Raw genomic sequence first — 21,304 nt, 5'->3', positions numbered from 1 at the left:
AATTGAAATCATCTGATAAGCTATTTTTTCCATAGAAACCATTCAAAATTTTTTTGTATGGAAATGTATGATAAGCATTTTTTAGTATGGAGGCCAACCGGGTGATAGCGCTTTAAGTACAATGCATAGTACTCCTGTATGAGAACAGGAATGTCCCAGATTCAATTCTGACTGTAAAACTATTTTTCAGAAACTGGTCAAGGAAAAAAATCTATCCAAGTCGAGTTTTTTTGTAACATCGGAAAATTAAATTACCAGTGATTCAAACAAACTAAAATTTTTTTTCAACATTGGACTTAAAGATTAGGTTTTTGACCCATTAGTTGTCCTAAAATTTAAGAAAAACCCTCAATTGCAGCATCAAAATGGAATTAATTTCAGCTTAAGAGATAAAATTTTATGTTTTCGATGCAATTTTATGCTTTCCAAATAAAAATTCAAGCTTACAAGTGTTTAAATTCAACAAAAAGCTTTTTCGATCAATTTTCTTCCTCTTTTCTAACAACTGTTTTTTTGTCTTTTCTAAATTTTGGAATAAAAAACATTGCTGGTTTCCTGTTAACTTTCTGTTGTTTTGCTTTTAGTTTGGAATTGACCTGACCATTTTTCTCTTTGTGGTTTCGTTGGTCAACATCACTACAGCACGTTTGCATTTACAAGATTTCCATATACAAGGGCCAATTATCTTGTTGAAAAGCCCTCTGGTCTCTGTGATTGAAACTCCAAAATTCCATATTTTTAACTATTGGTTTTCAAACAGAAAAGATGCTGAAGTTCAATTTAATAGATAGATGACAGTTAATTAAAATTGAGAAACTGGCTATTAATGTTATCTATTAGGAATGATTGAAAGTAGACTCTCCCAGTTTTGGAGTCAATTCAAATGTCAATTCAAATGACAATTTGGATCGTGCAAGGAAATGATATGGACCATAATGCTCACCTGATTTCAACTTGAAAAAATTTTGTGTGCAGGATAGTAATTCATTTTACGTTTTCATCAGCATGGTTAAAACATTCAAAATACTAAGTGATCAGTTAACTACGTTGATAGCGCATTTAGTATAATGCATAGTAATCCCACATGAGAACAAGAATTTTCCAGTTCCGTTTCTTACTACGAAATTATATTTCAAAAAATCGCCTGAAAAGCAAAACTATCGAAATCAAGTGTTTTCTTAATTTTTTTTTTCATTTTTTGATTTAAAGGAACAATTTTTTCACCCGTTACTTGTCCTCAGTTTAAAAAAATCTTCAATTGCAACAACAAAACAGATTTAGCTTGGGAGATAAACCAAAATGATCTCGAAACAATTGTATGCTCTCAAAATAAAGCATCACGCTTAAGAGCGTTTAAATTAAACAAAAAAGCTCTTTGATTTTTTTTCTTCTTTTCTAGTAACTGTTCTTTTTGTCTTTTTTGAATTTTAGAAATAAGCTTTGCTGGTTTCCTCTGATTTTTCTGTTGTTTTTGCTTTAGTTGCGATTGACGTGACGATATTTCTCTTTGTGGTTCCGTTTCGGTGAGAGTGAGTCAATATTACTGCAATATTATTCCACATACAGGACTTCCATCTACAGGGGCCCAATTTCTTGTTGACAGGTCCTCTGGTTCCTGTTATTGAAAACCAGAAATCCAAATTTTTTAACTTTTGGTTTTCAAACAGAAAATATGCCAAATATCACTACAATCGATAAATGGCAGTTAAGTGAAGTTGGCGCAAACGAGACCAAACTGTGCATTTTGTGAATTGCTAGCGGATTCTGCAACAAGGACGCTCCCTTTGTTTTTTTGTTCTTTACTTTACTTTGACCGTACTGACAAAATTTTAACATGCTTTAAGACTTGTCTCTGGAATCCAGGAACATACAGGCGCAAAGTTGTGCGCCTATCCAAGGCAGAGTTCGGCCTCGTAATGGGAATTGGCTATTGCTTTTCGCTAATGAGATTGATTGAGATAAAATTCTCGCAATTTTGGAGTCAGTTCAAATGTTTTTCTTAATTTATCACAAATAAAATTTGTTCTTGATTCATATTCTTGTGTGTCTTATCCTCTAAAGTAAAAGAAAAACTCTTGATGAATCGTTCGATTAGTAAAAATTGATGAATAATTCGGCTGAGTCATTTTTCAGCTATCGCGTGATAATTTCACTTATTTTGAAGATATCTCAAGGAAACTTTTGTTTTCTGGTACTTTTTTTTGTTCAATTGAATCCAAAAAATGACAACACTTTTTCTTGCCATTGATAATTTTAGCCATAATAAATTAAAGTTTGGGTGCGCCAGAACTTTAGCAAAATAAGAGATTATTTTTGTTACAACTGATTTTAAGAAACTTTTGAAGCAACTATACATAAAAATCAAACTGTAAAAGTTTCAAAAATGATCTATTTTAAAAGTCAAATCAGCAATCTCCTGGAAAATGTCACGATTACAATCCATTGTAAATCTTTCTAAAAAAACTAAAATTGACCTACATATTCAACTGCATTTGTCACAAAACTTTTATAGAAATAAGATATACTCGTTCACTTATGGTCAAACTTGGATGCGGATAAAGCCCTAAAAAATCCGATTTTGAACAAAAAGTTTTTTCAAGCAACTTAGAAGTCAATTCCAAAAAAAATCAAAAAATTGCCAGTGGAACTAAAATTAAAATTTAAAATTTCTTTTTTTTTTCAGTTGAAATGAACGATTCTTCGGCCACTTTTAGGTTTTATAAAAAAAAACATAGATTAAAAATTATTTTTCAAATGCAGCATCAAATCAGAGTTACATTTGTCTGACACTTTTTAAGCCTTCTCTCGAAGAAAATAATCAAGCTTGGCAACGTTAATCAAACAAAGGGTTTCTTTCGCATTGTCGACAATTTTGCGTTTGTCTGATTTTCGTATCTTTTTACCATCTTTAAGAAATATGTTTTGATAATTTGTCCTCTTGTTGGTCTTTTTGGTAGTTTTCGTTTTTTATTGCGACTGAACTGGCTTTATTTCTCTCCGCAATTCTCTTATTGGTTCAGAGGTCCCAAGGGTGTGTCGAAATTACTGCACGAGGATTTCCACATGCAGCTGACGCCACTTCTCTTGTTGGACGGCCCACTGGATTCTATGAATCATAACTGTTAAAATTATATTTTTTTTTCTTAGGTTTGTCAACCTTTTTATTTTCATAAATTTCGTTTTTTTTTTAATTTTTAAGTTCCAAGGTTCCTATGTATGATTATACAGGAACTGGTTAAAACTGACACCTTAAATCAATACAACCGGGGAAAAAATATGCTTTTGTAAAATACATTTTGAAATTTCTAGGCACAGCCCGTTACTATCGTCTTTAGGTGCGATATCGTTATTTCTTATATAATGCGAAATAGAATAGAATCCGAAAAGAATTCGAATTTTTGTCGACCTTTTTTTAGGTGGACCAAATCGGTTTCAGACCTCTCCCAAAGCACTAAATTTTCCCTATTGTGGCCAAAATTTCTGCGCCGCAGGCAGAACTTAAAAAAACATGCCCAAAAGGCGATTTTAGGCACTTTTTGAGAAAGTTTTACCAAAAAGTCGCGTTTTTTCGGCGCGCGCTCCCCCCTTAAAAATAGTATATATTGGCGCCGAAAAATTTTAGGGTCCGTCAGCCAAAATTGGATATCTGAAAATAGTTCGAAGGGGGGAAATAGTTCAAACCAGTTTTCGTGTAGAATGAATGTGTTGCGAGTTTTTTGCACTACATTACAGATTCTTTCTCAAAAAAAAATCAAAAATCCAAAACGAGAACGAACAGATAGCACTCTGAATTCACTAAATGTTGTCCTATTGTTTGCATAATTTATCAATGTGAACCATTTTGGATGGTTTTAAACGTGATTTTTTATTTCACTCACTCGATGAGCTACGAGTCATTTGATGTTCAAATGACTCCAAAATTTTGCTCAACCCTTGAAGTCGTTCTCTTTTGTTGTTTTCCAGAAGTGTTGGAGGAAAGTAAACCAGTCCTGAGTTAGAAGACTGTTGTGGCTGCGATGATTCGAAGAGATGTGTGTTCTCAAACTCCCCATCAGATATGGAGGGAAGATCCATCAAATCGTACCACTGAAAAAATTTGAGTGGGGATAGTTTAGTTTGAAAGTTTAAACTGTTAACATTAAAAAGACAACCCTAATGAACTTTGAGAAGGAAGTAAATATGTTTCTGATAACTTTGAGAACTAGGCAGCGGGTTTAAATTCAAACAAGTATTTTAGGCTTCACCTAAGTGCATATGTGGCGATAACTCAACTGTTTTCTACTTGCTGGTATAGTATTTATGCTTACCTCCGGTATATCTTCCGTGATAGGAAATGAGAGAGTGGACAGCTGATTTGAGGGTAGAGATGACCTTTTGCCCGAATTTCTTAAATGAGAACAAAATTTAATAACTTAAACTTTTTTATGAAATAATCACTTAAGAACAATTTGGAAAAATGATTCCGAAACCGTGAAATTTGGATAACGAATGAATCATTTCCGCAATTTTATATATTTTTGTAGTATTAAAGTTGATAACACAGGTATCTAAAAAAAGTTAGGAGCAGGATTACAATAAGTGTAATTATACACAATCGACAAGTAATTGCTTCATTAATTATCAAAAAAATGGTTTGAGGCTCACGATTTTGTTCGACTCTACGGCTCTTTTCCAACCCCCTGCTGAAGTATGCAAGAGCACTACTTCATAACTCAAGTTTAAGATAAAAATTTTTTTAAAAGTACAAGAAACACTTTTATTTCAATGCGGTACACACAGCCACTGGCTGTACGTACATTTCACTATATTTATTACGTTGACTTTGATAGCCATAAGACGTTACGTGATACCCTAAAATAATAATATAGATGTGTTATTGGATCACGACATGACCTCTACACTACATTCCCCCTGTAAAAACAATACCTAGTAAAAAATAATATATCTAATTGACCTTAGTCAATCTAAACTATGAAATTTGTCAGTTCTGTTTCATAACTACCGGACACATATGCCCCTTTTCTTCCCGTTCTTGGATAGGTTCAAAAATTATCGAGTTCCTCTAAAATTTCACGGTGGTCGTCTTCCGTCATGCTTCTGGCTGACAATTGGTCGGCAAAGCCCAAGTCATCCGTTGCAAAAGGGCCACTCGAGTCGCCGCTAACGTTGACAACGTCCGCCGTTCCCTGCATCATTGCCTTTGGCATAATTCCCTTTTTAGCAAATTTTTCATCTGCCGCTGACAGACACAGCGTATGCTCTTTTTGCTGAAAGGCTTATTCCACGAGTCAGTTAATATCGAGGTCTCGTATAACCACAGGCGTTCCTAGTTGAGCAGAATCCATGCGTTCTTCTAGTGTCATAGGTCTCACGATCGATGTAGATTTTAACGGCTCACCGGGCTCTTTGTCAGAGGTATTCCGAGCAGCGCCAACAACGTTCACCTGGCCTGCACCGGTGGCAATTAAACTTTTGAACAGCCTTTCACCCAAAAAACTTGGCAGTTTCCTCCCTCGTGAAGGCCGTGTTTTATGGCGAGTGACTGCTTTCAGTTGTCACATTCCGGTTTCTTTTTCAGCCTATAAAAGTTTTCAGCGAAGTTGTACTCACTCCCTCCACCTTGACTTCCATCGGCATAGACCTTGGTGACGACATTTCACGCCTTGTGGATTGGGATTCCTGCGTATCAATCTCCTGTGACTCGGGCTATTTAGTATCTTCCTTATCTCCACCACCTTCCTCCGCTACTGACACCACCACAGGGTTATTTGGAAGCACAGTTGTCTCCATCTGTATCGCGCTGCTATCCTCTGAGCTGGAGTATAGTACATTTGTGCCATTAGTCGGGGTGCGACGGAATCACTTGTAGCCCGTTTGTCATCACATCTGGTTTAACCTCGTCGGCTAGACTCTCTGATGCCAAAGGTTGATCCTTCGGACGACTCATTGTTGTCACTAATGGAATTGGGTGATTTGCTACCGGGCTCTCGGTAGACATAAGTCCCTCCAATGAGCTATCAAAAATTATCGGGTTCTCAGTTGGAACTACTTCTCGAGCGACTCCCCAGTTGACTCCTCTGATTAGACAAGTGCTGCAGTTCTTCGAGCATCCCAGTCCTGTTTGCCACCATTCTTAGCTATTGGGTTTTTTAAGAGCTCCGACTCCAGTATTCGCTTTCCATCTGACTGAGTACTTAAACATATCGAGAGATTAGATTTTAGCAATTTTTCCCCATTCTCGATTCATTGTCTGGTATCCCGTTTTCTTTCATTACTTTCGCGCGGAACATCTTCTTCTTGCGATCTAGGGAAAACAACTTTTTTTTCCAAGTCAATTTGTAAACCAGTGCAGTACGTGTGATCGAGTGCCAAGTTATGTTTGGCGTACGATCAAGGTACACTTCAAACGGTGGACATCCCATTGAGTGGTGTATGTTGTTCTAATGTTTCAAAGAATTTCAATTAGAGCGAATTTTAAACTTGGTTTTTGTTTCTGAAAAGAGTAAGCCTTAAGACTTTCCCAAAGAATACAAACATACATTCCAATAGACCCGTGGTCCGATGCATACCCTCGGCGATAAAATCAGTTGCGTATTATTTTGTGTAGAAAATTTTTAATCGACATAGCCACAAATCCCGAGCATTGATCATTCCTTATCACCCACGGTAGTGCATGGAGCTTTATAAAAAAAATTTTGAATTCCTTTATTACCGCCGCCGCTGTTGTTATCAGTAAATATTTATTTGCAGCCTAGGTCTGAGTCAATGAGCCCAAGAAATCAACTTGTTGTACTTAATTAGGTTCTTCTGTCAGATCTAATTTCGCAATTTTAGTACTGAGTATTACAGACCGGGTTCCTACCGGATTTACTGCAATTACCGGAGTTAATGCACTTACCGAACCGAAATTCTTACCAGATTTAACGAACTACTTGCAAATTGACGCGGTCAGTTGGATCTGACAATTCATGCGTGGCCAGCAGAAGTAGCTACATCCCCACATTCTACACAGAACCGCATGGCCATTGTGTAATCGTGACATAATAGGCGCTCGTTGCTGAGGCGGAATCAACATTTTATCTTCCATAAACAAGATGCCATTAGAAGTTGAAAATTTGGAAGCGTAATGGCAAAGTTAGGCTCCAAGACTCTGAATCGCCGTGTAATCTTTTACTAATAAAGCATCAATAAGGAATTTTAGGATCTCATCGGCTTTATTTAAGATTGAAATGAACAAAAAAAACTCCGGCCAATCGAATAGAAGTGACGGAAATAATTCCGCCGGTATTATGCGAGAAGAGTCGAAGGCTGTCGAGATGAATTCATTCCATGAACAAAATTGAATGGGATTTTTCTGGTGTTCGACCTCGGGTATTTACTAAACTGTAAATTGAATTCTCGGCCATTTCCAAAGGATTAACCAAATGGCAATTGTTACAATCATTCTGTTTGGTAGTGATTTCTAGCACAAACTCTCAGCAAATGACAATTTTTGAACGCGTCGATGAGTTTCTTCGCTGCACAATCTTTCTGATCACGAATTTGTGGTTCAGACTTCTTTTGCAGATAAACTATTTTTAACGTATTCATTTGATGCCGGTGCAAATAACCGACTAACTGCACTAACTGGCGCAACGACGAACGTATTATCCAATTGTGAAATTTTCGAGGCTTCCACGACTGGGTGGCGAGAAATGTAATCGACCAACCCCTTGTTCTTAACCGTGATATGTTCGATATCATAATCAAGTAGGAGTAATCGGTCAAACTATCAAAGTGATCTTTTTTGTGTTGTTTTCGAATTCTTTTGCTCTGACAAACAAGATAACAATGCTCTATGATCAGTAGTTATTTTGAATGATACCCCATAAAAGTTCTGATAGTGAATCACTGCCCAAACATCAGCTAACAATTCTAGCTCATTAAAATTGCATTTCAACTCATTCAAAAAACGGGAGGCGTCTGAATTAGGCTTCCATCCGTCGGGTTGGAATTGTCCTAGGGCAGCCCTTAACCCTTTTTTGAGGCATCACATTCAGCCCGTAATTTTTATTGTACGTCAAAATGATGATTCATACAATCTCTTTTACTATGTTTTTCATGATTCCAATTGTTTTGTCAAGGTTCCCTCCCCAATCAAATCTTGAGTGCTTTTTCCTTAGGTCGCGGAGAGTTTCCGTTGAGCCGCCAAGTTTTGATTAAACTTGACAAATTTGTTCATTGAGCCAATCAATGTCCTTATATCTGAAATTTTTCCTGTTTTTGTTTTCATTTTGAATATCGACTCAACTTTTTTTCCACCGTTACTGTACCTTTAGTAGATAGTTAAATCCCAACCATTCAACCTCCTTTTTCAAAATACTGCAATTACTCCATTTTACAGCTGCATGTTTCTTTCGTTCATTATGTGCAACAGTTTCCTCAATTCCCGCCAATTACGTTCCGCCGAGCCCCCGGTAAATAGCCCACCATGGACTACATAACCATTTGAAACTCATAAGGCATATCTCCTAACCCGTAGAATCCGGTAAAATTCGGTTTTGAACCTATACATTCCCTTGAACTATTACCCGCAACTATCTGAAGATTACCTTGCCGACTGGTTGCCTCACTCAGCGCCATTTGTGACTACGCATACTTTAAATCGATTTTTGAGAACCAAATCATATCCGAGATATTACCACTAATGGGTGAGGCCACACTATCGAACAGTTTGTTCAAGTTGGGCATCTGGTATCGATTTTGGTAGATTTGCGTATTAGTCAACATGTAAATTAAAACTAAATTGACCAAACGGTCTCGTTTTGTCGTTTATACCAGGGTAAGAAAAACAGTCTTCAGTGCATTTACCTAATTTTACAATATGACTTTCTTGAAGCAACCCATAACCCATTCATAGCTCTTCAATTTTTTGTATTACATGTTCTGGCATTCTTTTCCCCTTAACCTGAACTAGACGTAACGGCTTGTGAAAATTTTTTCTAACTTCGCAATTGTTCAATGCCCCTTTTTCAATCAATTAGTTCTTTGAACTCTTTCAGTATAACTTTGATATACTTACGTTTAACCAGTGAGTATTCTCCGACTGAATCCAGGGTGCTGTCCGTTCCCACTTCGTTAACGGACCCTGCTATTTTCTTCCGATAAATTTCGCTGCCCAGAGCTCTCTCTGTGATATAAAACTCGGCTTTTTTTGTTAATCAGCCTTCCAATTCAATATCCACAAGTATTCTTCCAATTATTCTAATCACGCCGTCTGTCGCATTTTAGTAAATATTTCTAATCTCCGCGGGTACCGATACATAAGCATGAAATTTATCTCATATTTTTAACTTAAGGTTTTTGTTTGCGAGATGACGATACCGGGGCGAGATGAAAGATACCGGGCTCGCAAAATCGATCTGAAGTTTTATCCGCCAACGCTTGCGTCCCATTTCGATTTCAAGCGTTTTCCTATTTTCTCTGCCCTCTTGTCCATAACCGTGTTGATACTAAAATGCCAAACTCTTCTTGGTGTTGTTGTTCAAATGTATGAATAACTTTTGTTTCGTACCGTTTAAACTCGTATGTACCGTCCACTTGATTCACTGAATTTTTCTTACAAAACCTAGCGAAATGCCCTAGCAACTGCTTTTATTGCAATTTACGTTCTTTGCTTTACAGTAATCCCTGAATTAGTTTCGAGGGATTTCCACAGATGTGACATTTGTCCAGCACCTGGTTCTTAACACCGTTAACCTGTTCTCATTCGGCGTAAATTTCACCTTGACCCAAATTATATGATCTGAATTTTTCGTTCGGTCCATTAAATCGATTCTTTAGAAATCGTGGCAATACTCCACTAAACATTTTGTACTTGAGTTCATCCCTCAGTCGAACTACAAAAAAAGTTAACGACTCCCCCGGACTCATTGTTTCCATGCACAGTTGCTTCTTCATCTCTTCGTTTTTCTTAATAAATTTAGTAAGTGTCTGTTGATAGGTTCCACAATTAATTGAAAGTCTTGTCTACAATGATTCGGTACTGATGTTACTGATTCAAAAATCTCTGTCCTTATTTCCCCAATGAAAAAAAAATTCCATTCGAATCGTTTATCCGTGTCACCCCGGGTCGATCCTTTGAATGTCTTGCGTTCGCCTTCAGCCCGCCGGTGTTCTTTATCACGCCATGCTGTTATTGCCGCTGTATTTCTCGCCTCGCGCTGTGCTCTCGCCTGTTGGTCCTCCGTTCCAATTGGCTCTTCCAATGTCGGATAAGGATTATGGGGCAACACATAGTCTTGCAATAGGTCTTCATTATCGATTTCTTCCTTAGCAATAACTATTAGCTGGAATTTCTGGATCCATTCTTCCCACGATACTGGGGCTTCCTGTGATGAGGCGGCCAAAAGACGTCCAAACCACGATAGGCCGAATCTGTATTTGAATTACGAGTGAGCACTGCTTTATAACTCAAGTTTAAGGTAAAATGTAAAACAAACAACTTTATTTCAATACTGTACACGCAGCCACTGGCTGCTTGTACATTTCACTATAACTGTAGCGTTGACCTTGATAGTCATACGACATTACGTAATACATTAAAACGGTAAAATAGACGTGTTATCGGATCATGACATGACCTCTACACTACACCACCACATTTAAAAGACGGTTGTTAAAAATAATCTTAAAAGGGCAAATTGCACTGAAACTGGGCATGGTGAACAAACTATCCGTTGTGCTCTCTTTTGTGCTTCATAACTTGCATCGTAATATCACGCATTCAGACATAATAGCATGTAAAATAACTATGAAGGAAGACATTTTGAAATAGGTGGGGGGGGGGGGGGGGGGAGGTGGTGCTGGTGTTGGAAATAAACCGGCTCTACTTTGGCTCGAACCTATTAGCATTCAAGGAAAATGATTACGCCCACCTGTAATTGGCAAGATTGTAGGGACTGGCGTCACTTCCCCCCTGAAGAATAAACATCATCTGAAGTGAGAGCAGCATTACCACTGCAGTTGAGAGGGGTGAGGGGACGACAGCTGTTGTTGAGGAGAAACGAGCCGATTTAATCGGCTGACTCTTCGATGGGTTCATTTTAAATGAGTGACGTGGTATCAAGTTGTAACTGCACTGCACGTGAAAACAATTTAAGAAAAATTATTTGAAGAAAATTAATTCAAAACGGAGTGTTCACATAAAAATTAAACCTAAATTGAGGTATTTTTTTCTAGGAAGACAAGAGTCATCTGGATTTGATGCGCCCAAATGATTAAATTTAGCAAAAACTGAACTTTCGATTGAAATTAGAACTGGAAGAAGTATTGCGAGTTGATATCGCAGAGGCCCATCGCTTTTACAGCTCTGTTTAGAATAAAAAAAGTAAGGTATGTCAATAAAATTTACTCTGTCCATGTTCATATTTTCAAAAGTGTTTTTCTTGAAGTAGTTGATCAATGATCAATAAGTTTTCGCCATCAATGTTTCAGCGTATTATAAAAGAAAACCCTTTTGCTACGAAAGTTACCGCAAATAAGGATATTTTAGGTCAGCGATTTTTTTTAAATTTTCAATTAGAATTTTTTTTATTTGTACACTTTTATCAGATCTGAGCAGATCTCTTTAACTAGCCCCCCCTCCCCTATGATTGGTACCTAATATTAAATCACCAGCCCTATACTGAAAATATTCAACGGCTAAGCATGTGCGAAATTTGTACCTTGTAACGAAGTCCCCTTTTTTGGAAAGTGGGTACCGGTTAAAAAGATCCATCTGATGAGCTATAGTGTACACAAAAGACTGGATATTAGCCAGGTACAGTCTCGAGGTAACAAGGGTGCTCTCATAGTGACACGTACAGGGTTGTAAAGTTTAAAATCTTAGTCGGCTTTCTTTTTTTCTCAGTTTTTTTATTCAAAATTATTATAAATTTGAGTATATCAAAAAGTTAGAACTGGTCCATCGATGGTCCAAGTTTTGTTTTTATAATGCCAGAATTACCTCTGACTTTAACACTCTGATGAGATTTAAGATTTTTTGAAGTAGAATTGAACGTAGACTAATGCAACTCTGGAGTTTTACTGAAAAATCACTGCAGCAGTACTGATTTGCACAGCGATAAGAGTCCAGATGAAACTGTTTTTTGATACAGAACATAAAAATATATCGAGAATGATTAGGCACAAAATAAATCCAGGTTTTCAATATGTATTTACAAAAGAATACTACAGGTTAATCTAATGTTTTCGGTCGTTTGAAATAGAAATTTTAATGTTATCAATTATCGGTAGAATTTCTAACAGGTTCCATTGTAATGCTAGCAAAGTCTGAGAGAAGTAAAATAAGTGAAATCATTTTTTAAGAAGAAAATGTCAATAAAGCTTATGCTAATTTCTCAAAAATTAGATTACTATTCGAGCTTTTTTGGAGGACTTCAATAATGCTAAATGAAAAGCTTTTTCGTGATTGTCCTGCAATTTAGAAGGCGGAAAAATAATTATAGTCAAATGGTTGCAACTAAAGGTCAATTTGGGATGTTGCGTTTAGTTTTAAGTATATTATTTCACAGCAAAATTATAATCGGGTTGTTTTGATTTAAAGCTTGGACGCCTAAACATTGTATCTAGTGATTCGGATAAAATTATCTCCGATAAAATTTTCACTGATTTTGAAATGGCCTGTTTCCTTGTTTTTTCACTCTTTTTTTGTTTTCTTGATTTGCTTGTCAAGGAGTTTTTGTTCTGCATTCAAAATAACGAATGGAATATCTAGGCACGGTGTTGGTTTTTTCTTCAAATTAGTTTCAATTTTCAAACTAATAGTTTCAAAAAATAATAGTTTCAAAATAATAGTTTTTTTTTCATAGTAGAACTTCTTTTCGAAGTTTTCAGTTTATATCATACATCATATAAAGTGTATATCCTATAACAATCGTAAAATGCTATAGCATATATATTTTATTTTGATATCCAGTTTTCTGATCAAGCCTTGTACTAACATGACTCATGCCAGTTCTAAATTGAACAAGACTCCTCGTATCAGGGCAAAACCCTGATTGTCCGACTGCCTTTTAAAGTCTATGGAGCATTTATAAAATGGAAATATGAAATGGAATTATGAAAAACAGCCTTCTTTTAACCAGTTTGGAACGATTTCTAGGACGGTTTAAACCTCCGCTTACGAGTTAATAGCGCGAAATAAATCGCGCGTTAATTATCCTAAATTGGCCAAAAAGGCATTTTTAAAACCCCCATAATTTTACAAAAAAGAATCAGAGGTAAAATATTTTTTCAAATTTAACCTCAGGACAACAATACTTTTCGAATGATAAAATAAAAATCTGACAAAATTGGTTAGTTTAAAAGTCGAAATGTGTCTGAAGAAAAAGAAACCCACCCGAGCGCAAATTTTCCGTTACTTTCGTTAGGAAAGTCGGAACAACATGGCTGCTCTTATCAAGTTAAAGTCCTGAATATTCCGACTGCCTTTCTATGGAGCAGAAATAACGTGAAACATTTAATTGTAAAAAAAAAACGAAATAAAAGTTTAAATTTGTTTTTTACAAATGAGATTTTTTGTAAGAACATCCCGCCTCACGCCATATTAAGTAGAAAATGATAGATTTTGCTTCTATTAGCAAATCAAATATCGCATATCAGCTTCTTTGAACCAATTTGGAACCATTTCTAAGACGGATTAAATCTCGCTTACACGCTAATAGAGCGAAATATATCTAGCGTTAATTGTCCCAAATTGGTCAAAATGGCCAAAATGATTATCTGTAAACCCTATAACTTTAGGAAAAAAAATCACAGGTGAAATATCTTTTCAAATTCAAGCTTAAGACAACAAAAACTTTCGAATGTTTAAAAAAATCGTCAAAAAAGGCTAGTTAAAAAGTCGAAAATTGTCTGAAGAAAAAAACCCAACCGAGCACAAATATTCCGTCACTTTCGTTACAAAAGTTGCAACAATAAGCGAAAGCTATTTTGTTGCAAAGTTGTTTTTCCTTTTTTTAATGCAGTTCTGGAAAGAAGGAAAAAAATTGCAATCAAATAGCTCACTCTTGTTCAATTTAAGAAAAACATTTTTACATATATTGATGGGCAGTCAGATAGTTTAGGTCATAGTGTTTGTCCTTTTCTTTTATTAGTTCTTTCATTTTTATAAGTTGTTCGCAAAGTTGCGTCTCAAACTATTAAAATGTCATGTAAACAGAAAAAAACGAAACAAAGTACATGTTTTTTTCTGAAGCGATATGAGATGCAAAGAAAATGTCTTGAAAGCGTGCAAACAACTAGAAAGTTTGGTGTGATGTTTGTGCTTTTCGACATGATCTGAGACTGGATTAAATTTTGATTTTAAGCAAAAACTAGTTTTGGAAGTTACAATAGCTAAGAAATAGGTGTGATATTTAGTAATTCAAAAAGGAAATGTTGTTAGTTTTATTAATTTCAAAACTCTAAAGGCTAATAACTTACCTATTTCTAATATTTTGAAGTTGTTTGTTGGAAAACGCTGGTTATATCTGATATTGTGTTGGTAATTAGGCGAAATTGTCGAACTGTTGGCAACGGAGATCGAAATTTCATTGGTTCCAGTCTATTTGAGGACACTTTTTGGGAATCTTGTTTTTTATTACAAGCCTTTGTTTAAATTAATTAGAAACAGATAAGGTATTTCTGATTAAATTTTGATTAAAAGTTTTCATTAAAATGCTCAGAGTCATCATGTAACTTCCTGTCTCGAAGGCAAAAACACACTAAAATATGATTTGTAGTGGTGACTAAAATAGTTTGGCCTACTGTTTTTGAAATCATTTTTGTAGTATTTTTACGATCATCTCTGAGTTCGTTATTTCAGTCTTTTTGATTAATTTCGGTCCGTTTATGGCGTCGCAAGAACTGATGCGCATTGATTAAAAGTAGCTTCTGGAAACAATCATGAGGGTTGATCAGTTAAAATAGGTTTTCAGCTTGAAGAGTTTGGGGGTGGCGGGGGGGGGTCAGGGGACAGGACGAGCTGCGCATGAGGAAGGGGGTAGGGAGCTTTAGTGTCCTGGTGCTCATATTTATTCTTATTACCTCATATTTACGATGAAGCGATTAAGTTTTTTTCGCTAAATGCGTACCATGAGTCACTAAAAATTGAGCCAAAAGATGCAAAAATGATGAGCTATCTCGAACTTAAAAAAGGAAAAAAATCCAGGAAAAAAGTGGTTTTGGCGAAACTAGTATGCCTGATATTGGTTCAACTTAATTACATACATACCTGTTTTCGAATCTTCGCCATCCCTTATTTCAAACTCAGGTGCTGCCCCACTGCTTAAATAAATGTAACTACTGCTTAATTAAACTCATGTTTTATAGTCTCGTTAACCTTTTGCGCCGTTGATTTAGTCGCACCTGCAGTTTTTAATACCTGATTTTCTCAAGCAATCAATTAATTTTATAGCATTTGTCCTTATGTGACGAACCTTTTTAGAGACTGGGAAAATGGGTTTCGCCATTCCCTCAACTCCTTATGACCCAAAAAGGAAACTCTACCGCTCTGAAGGACTTTTTATCGGCTAGGTATACAAAACTACCATTCTAAAGTTTTTTTTCGCAAACGGACTGGAATTAGTTAAAAATGTTTGTTATCAAGTTAAACATATCGTAATATTACCTAGTTAAGTAAAAAAAAACTACTGTAATGATGTTGTATGCGCCTTTTTTATTTCAACAACTTGTCCTGAAATGTCAGATAAGCTTCAACTATCAAACTACAAAAAGTTAACTGGATACTTTAAGTCAGTTTAAGCTATTTCATGCGATTGTGAAAGTTTTTTTTTGAATATGTCAACAATAGTCTCACATTGAAATCTTCAGTTTACTATTCTGCTGTGTTTCGGGGCTTATGCAATTATCAATATTTAAAAGAGACTAAATATGTTTCGGGTTTTAGAACTGACATTTTCAGTATCCATGGGCATCTGAAAATCAGTGATTTCAATTTGTTTTCCCAAAAGTTTTCGACTTTGGACTTAGTGCCGCAAGAGTGGCAGATCGACGGGGTTCAGATATCGAAAGTCGCAACAGAATCTTAATTGATCCCTATTCTTTTTAGCCATCACTACATCACACGCACACGATGATTTGGATGGTTCTATCAGGTCATACTCTAGAAGGACATAGTTCGAGAATCGCTCCCAAACTGCAATGCAATGAATCCGATTTCATTCTAGTCTTATCTTTGAAGTCGAATTGGTTCGTTCGAAATTAGAGCTAAGCGCTGACAAATTTGGTACGAACTTAACATAAAGTTGTATTGACCCAAGAATGAGCTGAGTTCGGATATGGTCTTAGGGATGGGGAGATTCTTGGCCTTCAGTCTCCATTTTCTTCATTTCTTTAATTACCACTGCAATTAAAAGGAGGGAAACTCTACTGCCTTTGGGTTGAATCGGTTTAAAGGGGTAGTGAAAATGAGTAAGTTTTTGGATATTCTGTTTTTTCCCGATTCTATAGTAAGCTTTTCAAAACTGTTTTAAAAAATTTTGATCCGGTTAAAAAAATTTGATAATTTCGACCAAATGGTTTCTTGACCGACAGTACAATATGGCTTGGGAGGTTTTTTCTGTTTGATTTCTGTCCTTTTTTTTAAAGAAAAATTATCGTTCCATAAGATAAATTTTTTTTGGGTCTTCCAATAATAAATATGGCGATGCTTCATAATTCAATCAATTGGAATGATTTATTACGACAATTTAATCAAATTTGATGATCAGGTCGTCCGTGAAGCCGCAATACAAACATTAAATTGTTTTTCCACAGAGTATTTTCAAATTTTTATTTCTAAGCTAAGATCAAGAAGAACATTTTCTTCAAAGAAGCTATCCGCGCTTGCTCGTTGTCTGGAAAATTACTACTTAATCTTTACCGTCCAATGTTTCAAACCAATTTGATCTGAAACAGTTCTTACACTGAGTACAGATGAATTGTCATTGTCGCTTTGACCGTTAGCAAAATTTCTTCAAGTTTTTCACAAATGATTTCGTTTGCTGAACATAAATTTAAAGGAGACCCGATAAATGAGTTCCCACACTTTCTACAAAAAGCGCTTTTCTCGATATAAAGACTCGATTCCTTTTTCGCATGAATTTGCACATTGAAAATGAAAGTCTAGCGCAACTTTTTGGGGCTTCTGCCCTTCTCATCGCGTTGGACTTTCTTTTCTTTTCTTCGTTTATCCACTTTTCTTCTGTGGCTTGCTATACTATCATCTTGTTCATATTCCTGTTTTCTTGACCGAATACCTAGTGTAATTTCTGTTTCTGGGGCCTCAGGTCCGCTAATGCCATAGATATCCAGGTTTTCTTTCGCGATAATCGCCAATTGAACTTGATCGCTTCTTTTTGTCCAGGTAATTGGCGGCTCCGCGGTGTGATTTGGCCAGAAAGAAGGAATTGAATGCATGTTTGACTCGGTTGACTGCAGAATATTAAAATGTTGAGGTTTTCTATCCAACAATATATAATCTATATACACCTAAACAGAGGGAAAAAAGATATACGTTGAACTTAAAATGTCGACTCCGAAACTATCACAGTGAGCGATCGAGCGATGGTCGATTCATGACAGAGATTGAGAGGTATCTAATCGAAATCGATGGTCATGATATAAAAGCTTAAAACTAATCACGAATCATCCCCTGAAACATTTTTTAAAAATTTTTGTCTCCCATCTAGCAGCAAGTTATGTGGAAACAATAAGCTTGCATCAACTTATTATAAAAACTTCTGAGCCCGTTTCACTTGTCACCCATATCCGGCCTTAGGGTAAATCTAAAGGCCATAGTTAACCCAAATCAAACAAAAGGAATTAATCATAGAGATCGATCTGAATCTAATGAGACTCAGCTATACGCTAACAAATTATATCGTGGCAAAACCCAGAATGTTCTGACTTCACTTTAACTGGTCTGGAAAACTCTTCAGTAGCTGAAATATTGACAATAAACCTTGAAATTAAAGCTGATAACATTAAATGCTAAGTTTTTAAAATTGAGTTGGATATGGAATTAATTGGACCAATAAGTAACAGTTCTCGATTCAATTTAGGTTAACTATTTTTTCCACAGATAATTCACCACACATAAATGGTTCGTGTTTATGTATAAAATTTCCTATCAAAGTACAAAACGAGTAGTTTATTTAACTCGTTCAGCTTTAAAACAAAGGTATGCGGGTCCGCCTGAGCTCAGGAAGGTCCAGAAATTGATTCACGAAGTCAAAAACTGTTGTGAAAATTAATCTGAATAAAATACAATCACTCTAAGCTTACATAATCCAATTGCTTCTGCGAAAATTGGACTATTAACTCAACAATTAATAACCGAAATTGTTATTTATCCTGTTATCTTTTTAAGGCAAAAAAATCACAGAAAGTGGAATGAAATGCCACGTTTAAATGTCATGAAAACAAATCAAAAGTCGAATTCAAAAAAATTGAATCAGCTACCATTAGGAAACGTTCCATTTTTTGTTTCAGCAATTACAATACAAAAATTTTATGTTTCCCTTTTAAAAATTGAACTCAGATGTTACATCAAAGCAGTTTCTCAAAAGCAGATATTTAGAGAGGTCAAAAAACATCCAGAAAAAAATAAAACCGACAAATTAATTTCACTTTTTTTTCTTCAAAATCGCACTATGGAAGAAGAGTCATATGATCCTGCGCGCCAAGGCACAAACAACTATCGGATAATATGTCATCAATAAACAATAAGTCTTCACTGCCCTTAAGAACTCCGGAGAACTTGTTTGAAAACTCTACTTAAGCAGACGAGACGAGACGGTTACCATCAACTTGCTTGCGTACCAATTTCTAACCATGTTAAAAATCAGTTCGCTTTCTCTACACTCTCAAAAACTTCTCCGGGAGAATTCAACTGACCAGCTATTAATTGCAACCGACTCCTCGACCTGTTTTTCTGTTTTTTTTTGCGCCAGATGAGCTCATCTCGGCCAAATCTACAATCACTGGACATGCAATTTTTATGCAACTGAATGAATTTTCTCTTCAGAATTTTTTTCATTTTCTAGGCAACTATTTAAGACAGAGGGATCAAATTTTGACACATGCTAGAAATTTTTTTTTTGAAAATACTTAACAAGTCAGATACTTGAGAAATCTTGTTTCACATAGTAAATTAGCCAGCATAGCTAGTTTTTGGGCTCTTTTCCAGTTTGCCCCCACCTTTCAAATTCAATTTTGAAAAGCTTATTTAGCGTTGTCATAATGCAATGGAATTTGGCGCGATGAACAAATCGACAATTCTGAACAGATTTGTTCTTCATACTTAACAGCGTAACATCACGCATTTAGCCGTAATAACACGTAAAACAAACATAAAAGTCGGTATTTTGAAAGGGGGAAACTGGAAAAGAGCCAGTTTTTGAAGTCTCTTTCCTGTGGTAACATTCTCGCAGAAACATAGATTTTGAATTTATGAGCTCAAACTGGTTCATTAGGAAGCTAAGCTGATGATCTTGGATTACTTTTTACGCCACCAAAAAAGCCAGACGAAGTAATTTATAGAGTTTCTTGGTCCGGCGTACCAAAGATTGTAGGTATTAGCATCCCTTGTGTGGTTTGTGACGGTTCAATCAACTGTTGAACAGTGTAAATAACACTGATTGAACGTATCGACTGACCTAAGACTGCGGAATCGAGTTGCAAATTTTTTACATGGTTATTCAAAAAATCATAAATGCTGCAGATTTTGCCGCAGAAACAACTGTCACGGATTCTGTGACCTAATACTGAAACCATGCGACGGCATTGCAGCCTTTGGCTCGTTTTCCTTCCCCCCTTCCACCTCACTTAAACATGAATTACATGGTCTAACGAGTGGTTTTTCAAGGCTATTAATGAAGACAAAATATGTTTGTCATGGATTAATTCGTCTGTATGTAACTTTTCATGCCAATCGGACAAAGTGAACAGTAACTTCAAATATAAAAATTTGCAGGTGGGGGGAAAAGGAAAAAGAGCCCAGCCTTTCGGTCACGGATTCCTCAACATGTGTTTCACAAATCATGTAAAGAAGCTTGTGCGTGCAAAAAGAGCCAAAAGTGTTTCTGCAAAATTGACACACCTTGGCCTTGAGTAGTTTAATTAATCAGTGACTACTTTTCGAAAAAACTCTAGGACGCTAAACAGAGAACATAACATTGGATATTTCAAAATGGAAACATTTTATATATTGGTATATACTTCAGTTAGTCAAACAGCATAGAGAAAACTTTGCTCACAAATGCTTGGTTTCATCATCAAACACTATCATTTTATGGCTATGTTCCAGTTCCCTGTCCCTCTAGAGAATTAATAGAAAAAAATCACAAAAAAATTGATCATAAGGCAACTCTCAGGTGATAAAAGTTGTTTAAAATTGCTCTGACACGTTTTTTTTTTGCATTTTATCCCAAAAATCATTTCGAAACATTGCAATGGAGAGGTACTGGAAATAAGAGCCCGTATTTAGCAAATTTGGTGACTTCATTAAATAGTTTTTGAACATAGTAGAAAGTGTCCAAACAATTCGTTTGTATCCACTTCTACTGTTTTTTCATTGTCTTCAGTGTCTTCAGATTGTGCGATATGACGCTCTCGCTTAGACATTTTTTTCTGTAGAAAAGTCATTAAATGGACCAATACTGTATTAACCAATCAGAATTGAGATAAGAAAAACAAGCATGGGCTCTTTTTCCTTCCCCCCCCCCACCTGCAAAGTTTTACTAGTGAAGTTTTGTTCACTTTATCCGAATGTTACAAAAATTGGCATGCGAACTAATTAGGCCATGACAAACACTTTTGGTCTTCATAAATAACCTTGTAAAACCCCTCATTACACCATAAAATTGACGCTTATAGGAGGTGGGGGGGGGGGGTATACGCAGGGATCTTTAAAAACTAAACGTCTACTTGATGACTTGTCTATTTAAACTTTGTCTCTTTGTAGATCTGTAACCAGATTATGCATTGCGGGAGAATATTGTGTTCGGAATGACAGTCGGTTTGTCAGCACTCACCCAGCAATTGCACTCGAAAATTCCTTTGTCAAGAGAAAGGTTGGATCCTTTGTCGATGCCAATTACATTTAGCTTCCAGTCGCCAAACAATCCTAATCAATCATACTCATCATTTCAATATCACTCCCCCATTATTTATTTTTTTTAAGTGGTACTCTTTATGTGATTTCACGACTAATAGCGTGATGTTACCATGAAGAATATACTTCACAGAATTTTGCTATTTTCCAGTTCCCGTCTCTTTT

The 21,304-nt window shown here is 36.0% G+C and overlaps 1 protein-coding gene across 3 annotated transcripts; it reads right to left on the bottom strand.

Moving 5' to 3' along the window:
- Positions 1–2,729: 2,729 nt before the first annotated feature.
- On the bottom strand, positions 2,730–15,332 carry LOC134855483 (uncharacterized). 3 transcript variants are annotated; one of them, XM_063872016.1, is made up of 5 exons: positions 15,257–15,332; positions 10,917–11,119; positions 4,308–4,386; positions 3,879–4,086; positions 2,730–3,106 (listed from the first exon to the last, which is right to left on the bottom strand). In XM_063872016.1, the coding sequence occupies exons 1-5, from the start codon at positions 15,275–15,277 to the stop codon at positions 3,009–3,011; spliced, it is 609 nt and encodes a 202-aa protein (XP_063728086.1). In that variant the 5' UTR covers positions 15,278–15,332; the 3' UTR covers positions 2,730–3,008. The 3 variants fall into 3 exon arrangements, with proteins under 3 accessions (XP_063728086.1, XP_063728088.1, XP_063728087.1); XM_063872018.1 differs by lacking the exon at positions 15,257–15,332 and adding an exon at positions 14,467–14,616 and having other exon boundaries at positions 10,917–11,114; XM_063872017.1 differs by lacking the exon at positions 15,257–15,332 and adding an exon at positions 14,467–14,616 and having other exon boundaries at positions 2,738–3,106.
- Positions 15,333–21,304: the final 5,972 nt, after the last annotated feature.

This window comes from Symsagittifera roscoffensis, chromosome 10 (assembly GCF_963678635.1).
Source record: "Symsagittifera roscoffensis chromosome 10, txSymRosc1.1, whole genome shotgun sequence".
Classification (NCBI taxonomy): domain Eukaryota; kingdom Metazoa; phylum Xenacoelomorpha; order Acoela; family Convolutidae; genus Symsagittifera; species Symsagittifera roscoffensis.
This window is presented reverse-complemented; position numbering and strand designations above follow the sequence as displayed.

Coding starts and splice junctions, on each gene's coding strand:
- LOC134855483 (XM_063872016.1), bottom strand. CDS start 15,277: ATGGCGAAGATTCGAAAACAG. Junction 4,387..10,916: donor TACAATCTTGCCAATTACAG/GTGGGCGTAATC, acceptor TTCTCATTTAAG/AAATTCGGGCAAAAGGTCAT. Junction 4,087..4,307: donor TCACGGAAGATATACCGGAG/GTAAGCATAAAT, acceptor AAATTTTTTCAG/TGGTACGATTTGATGGATCT.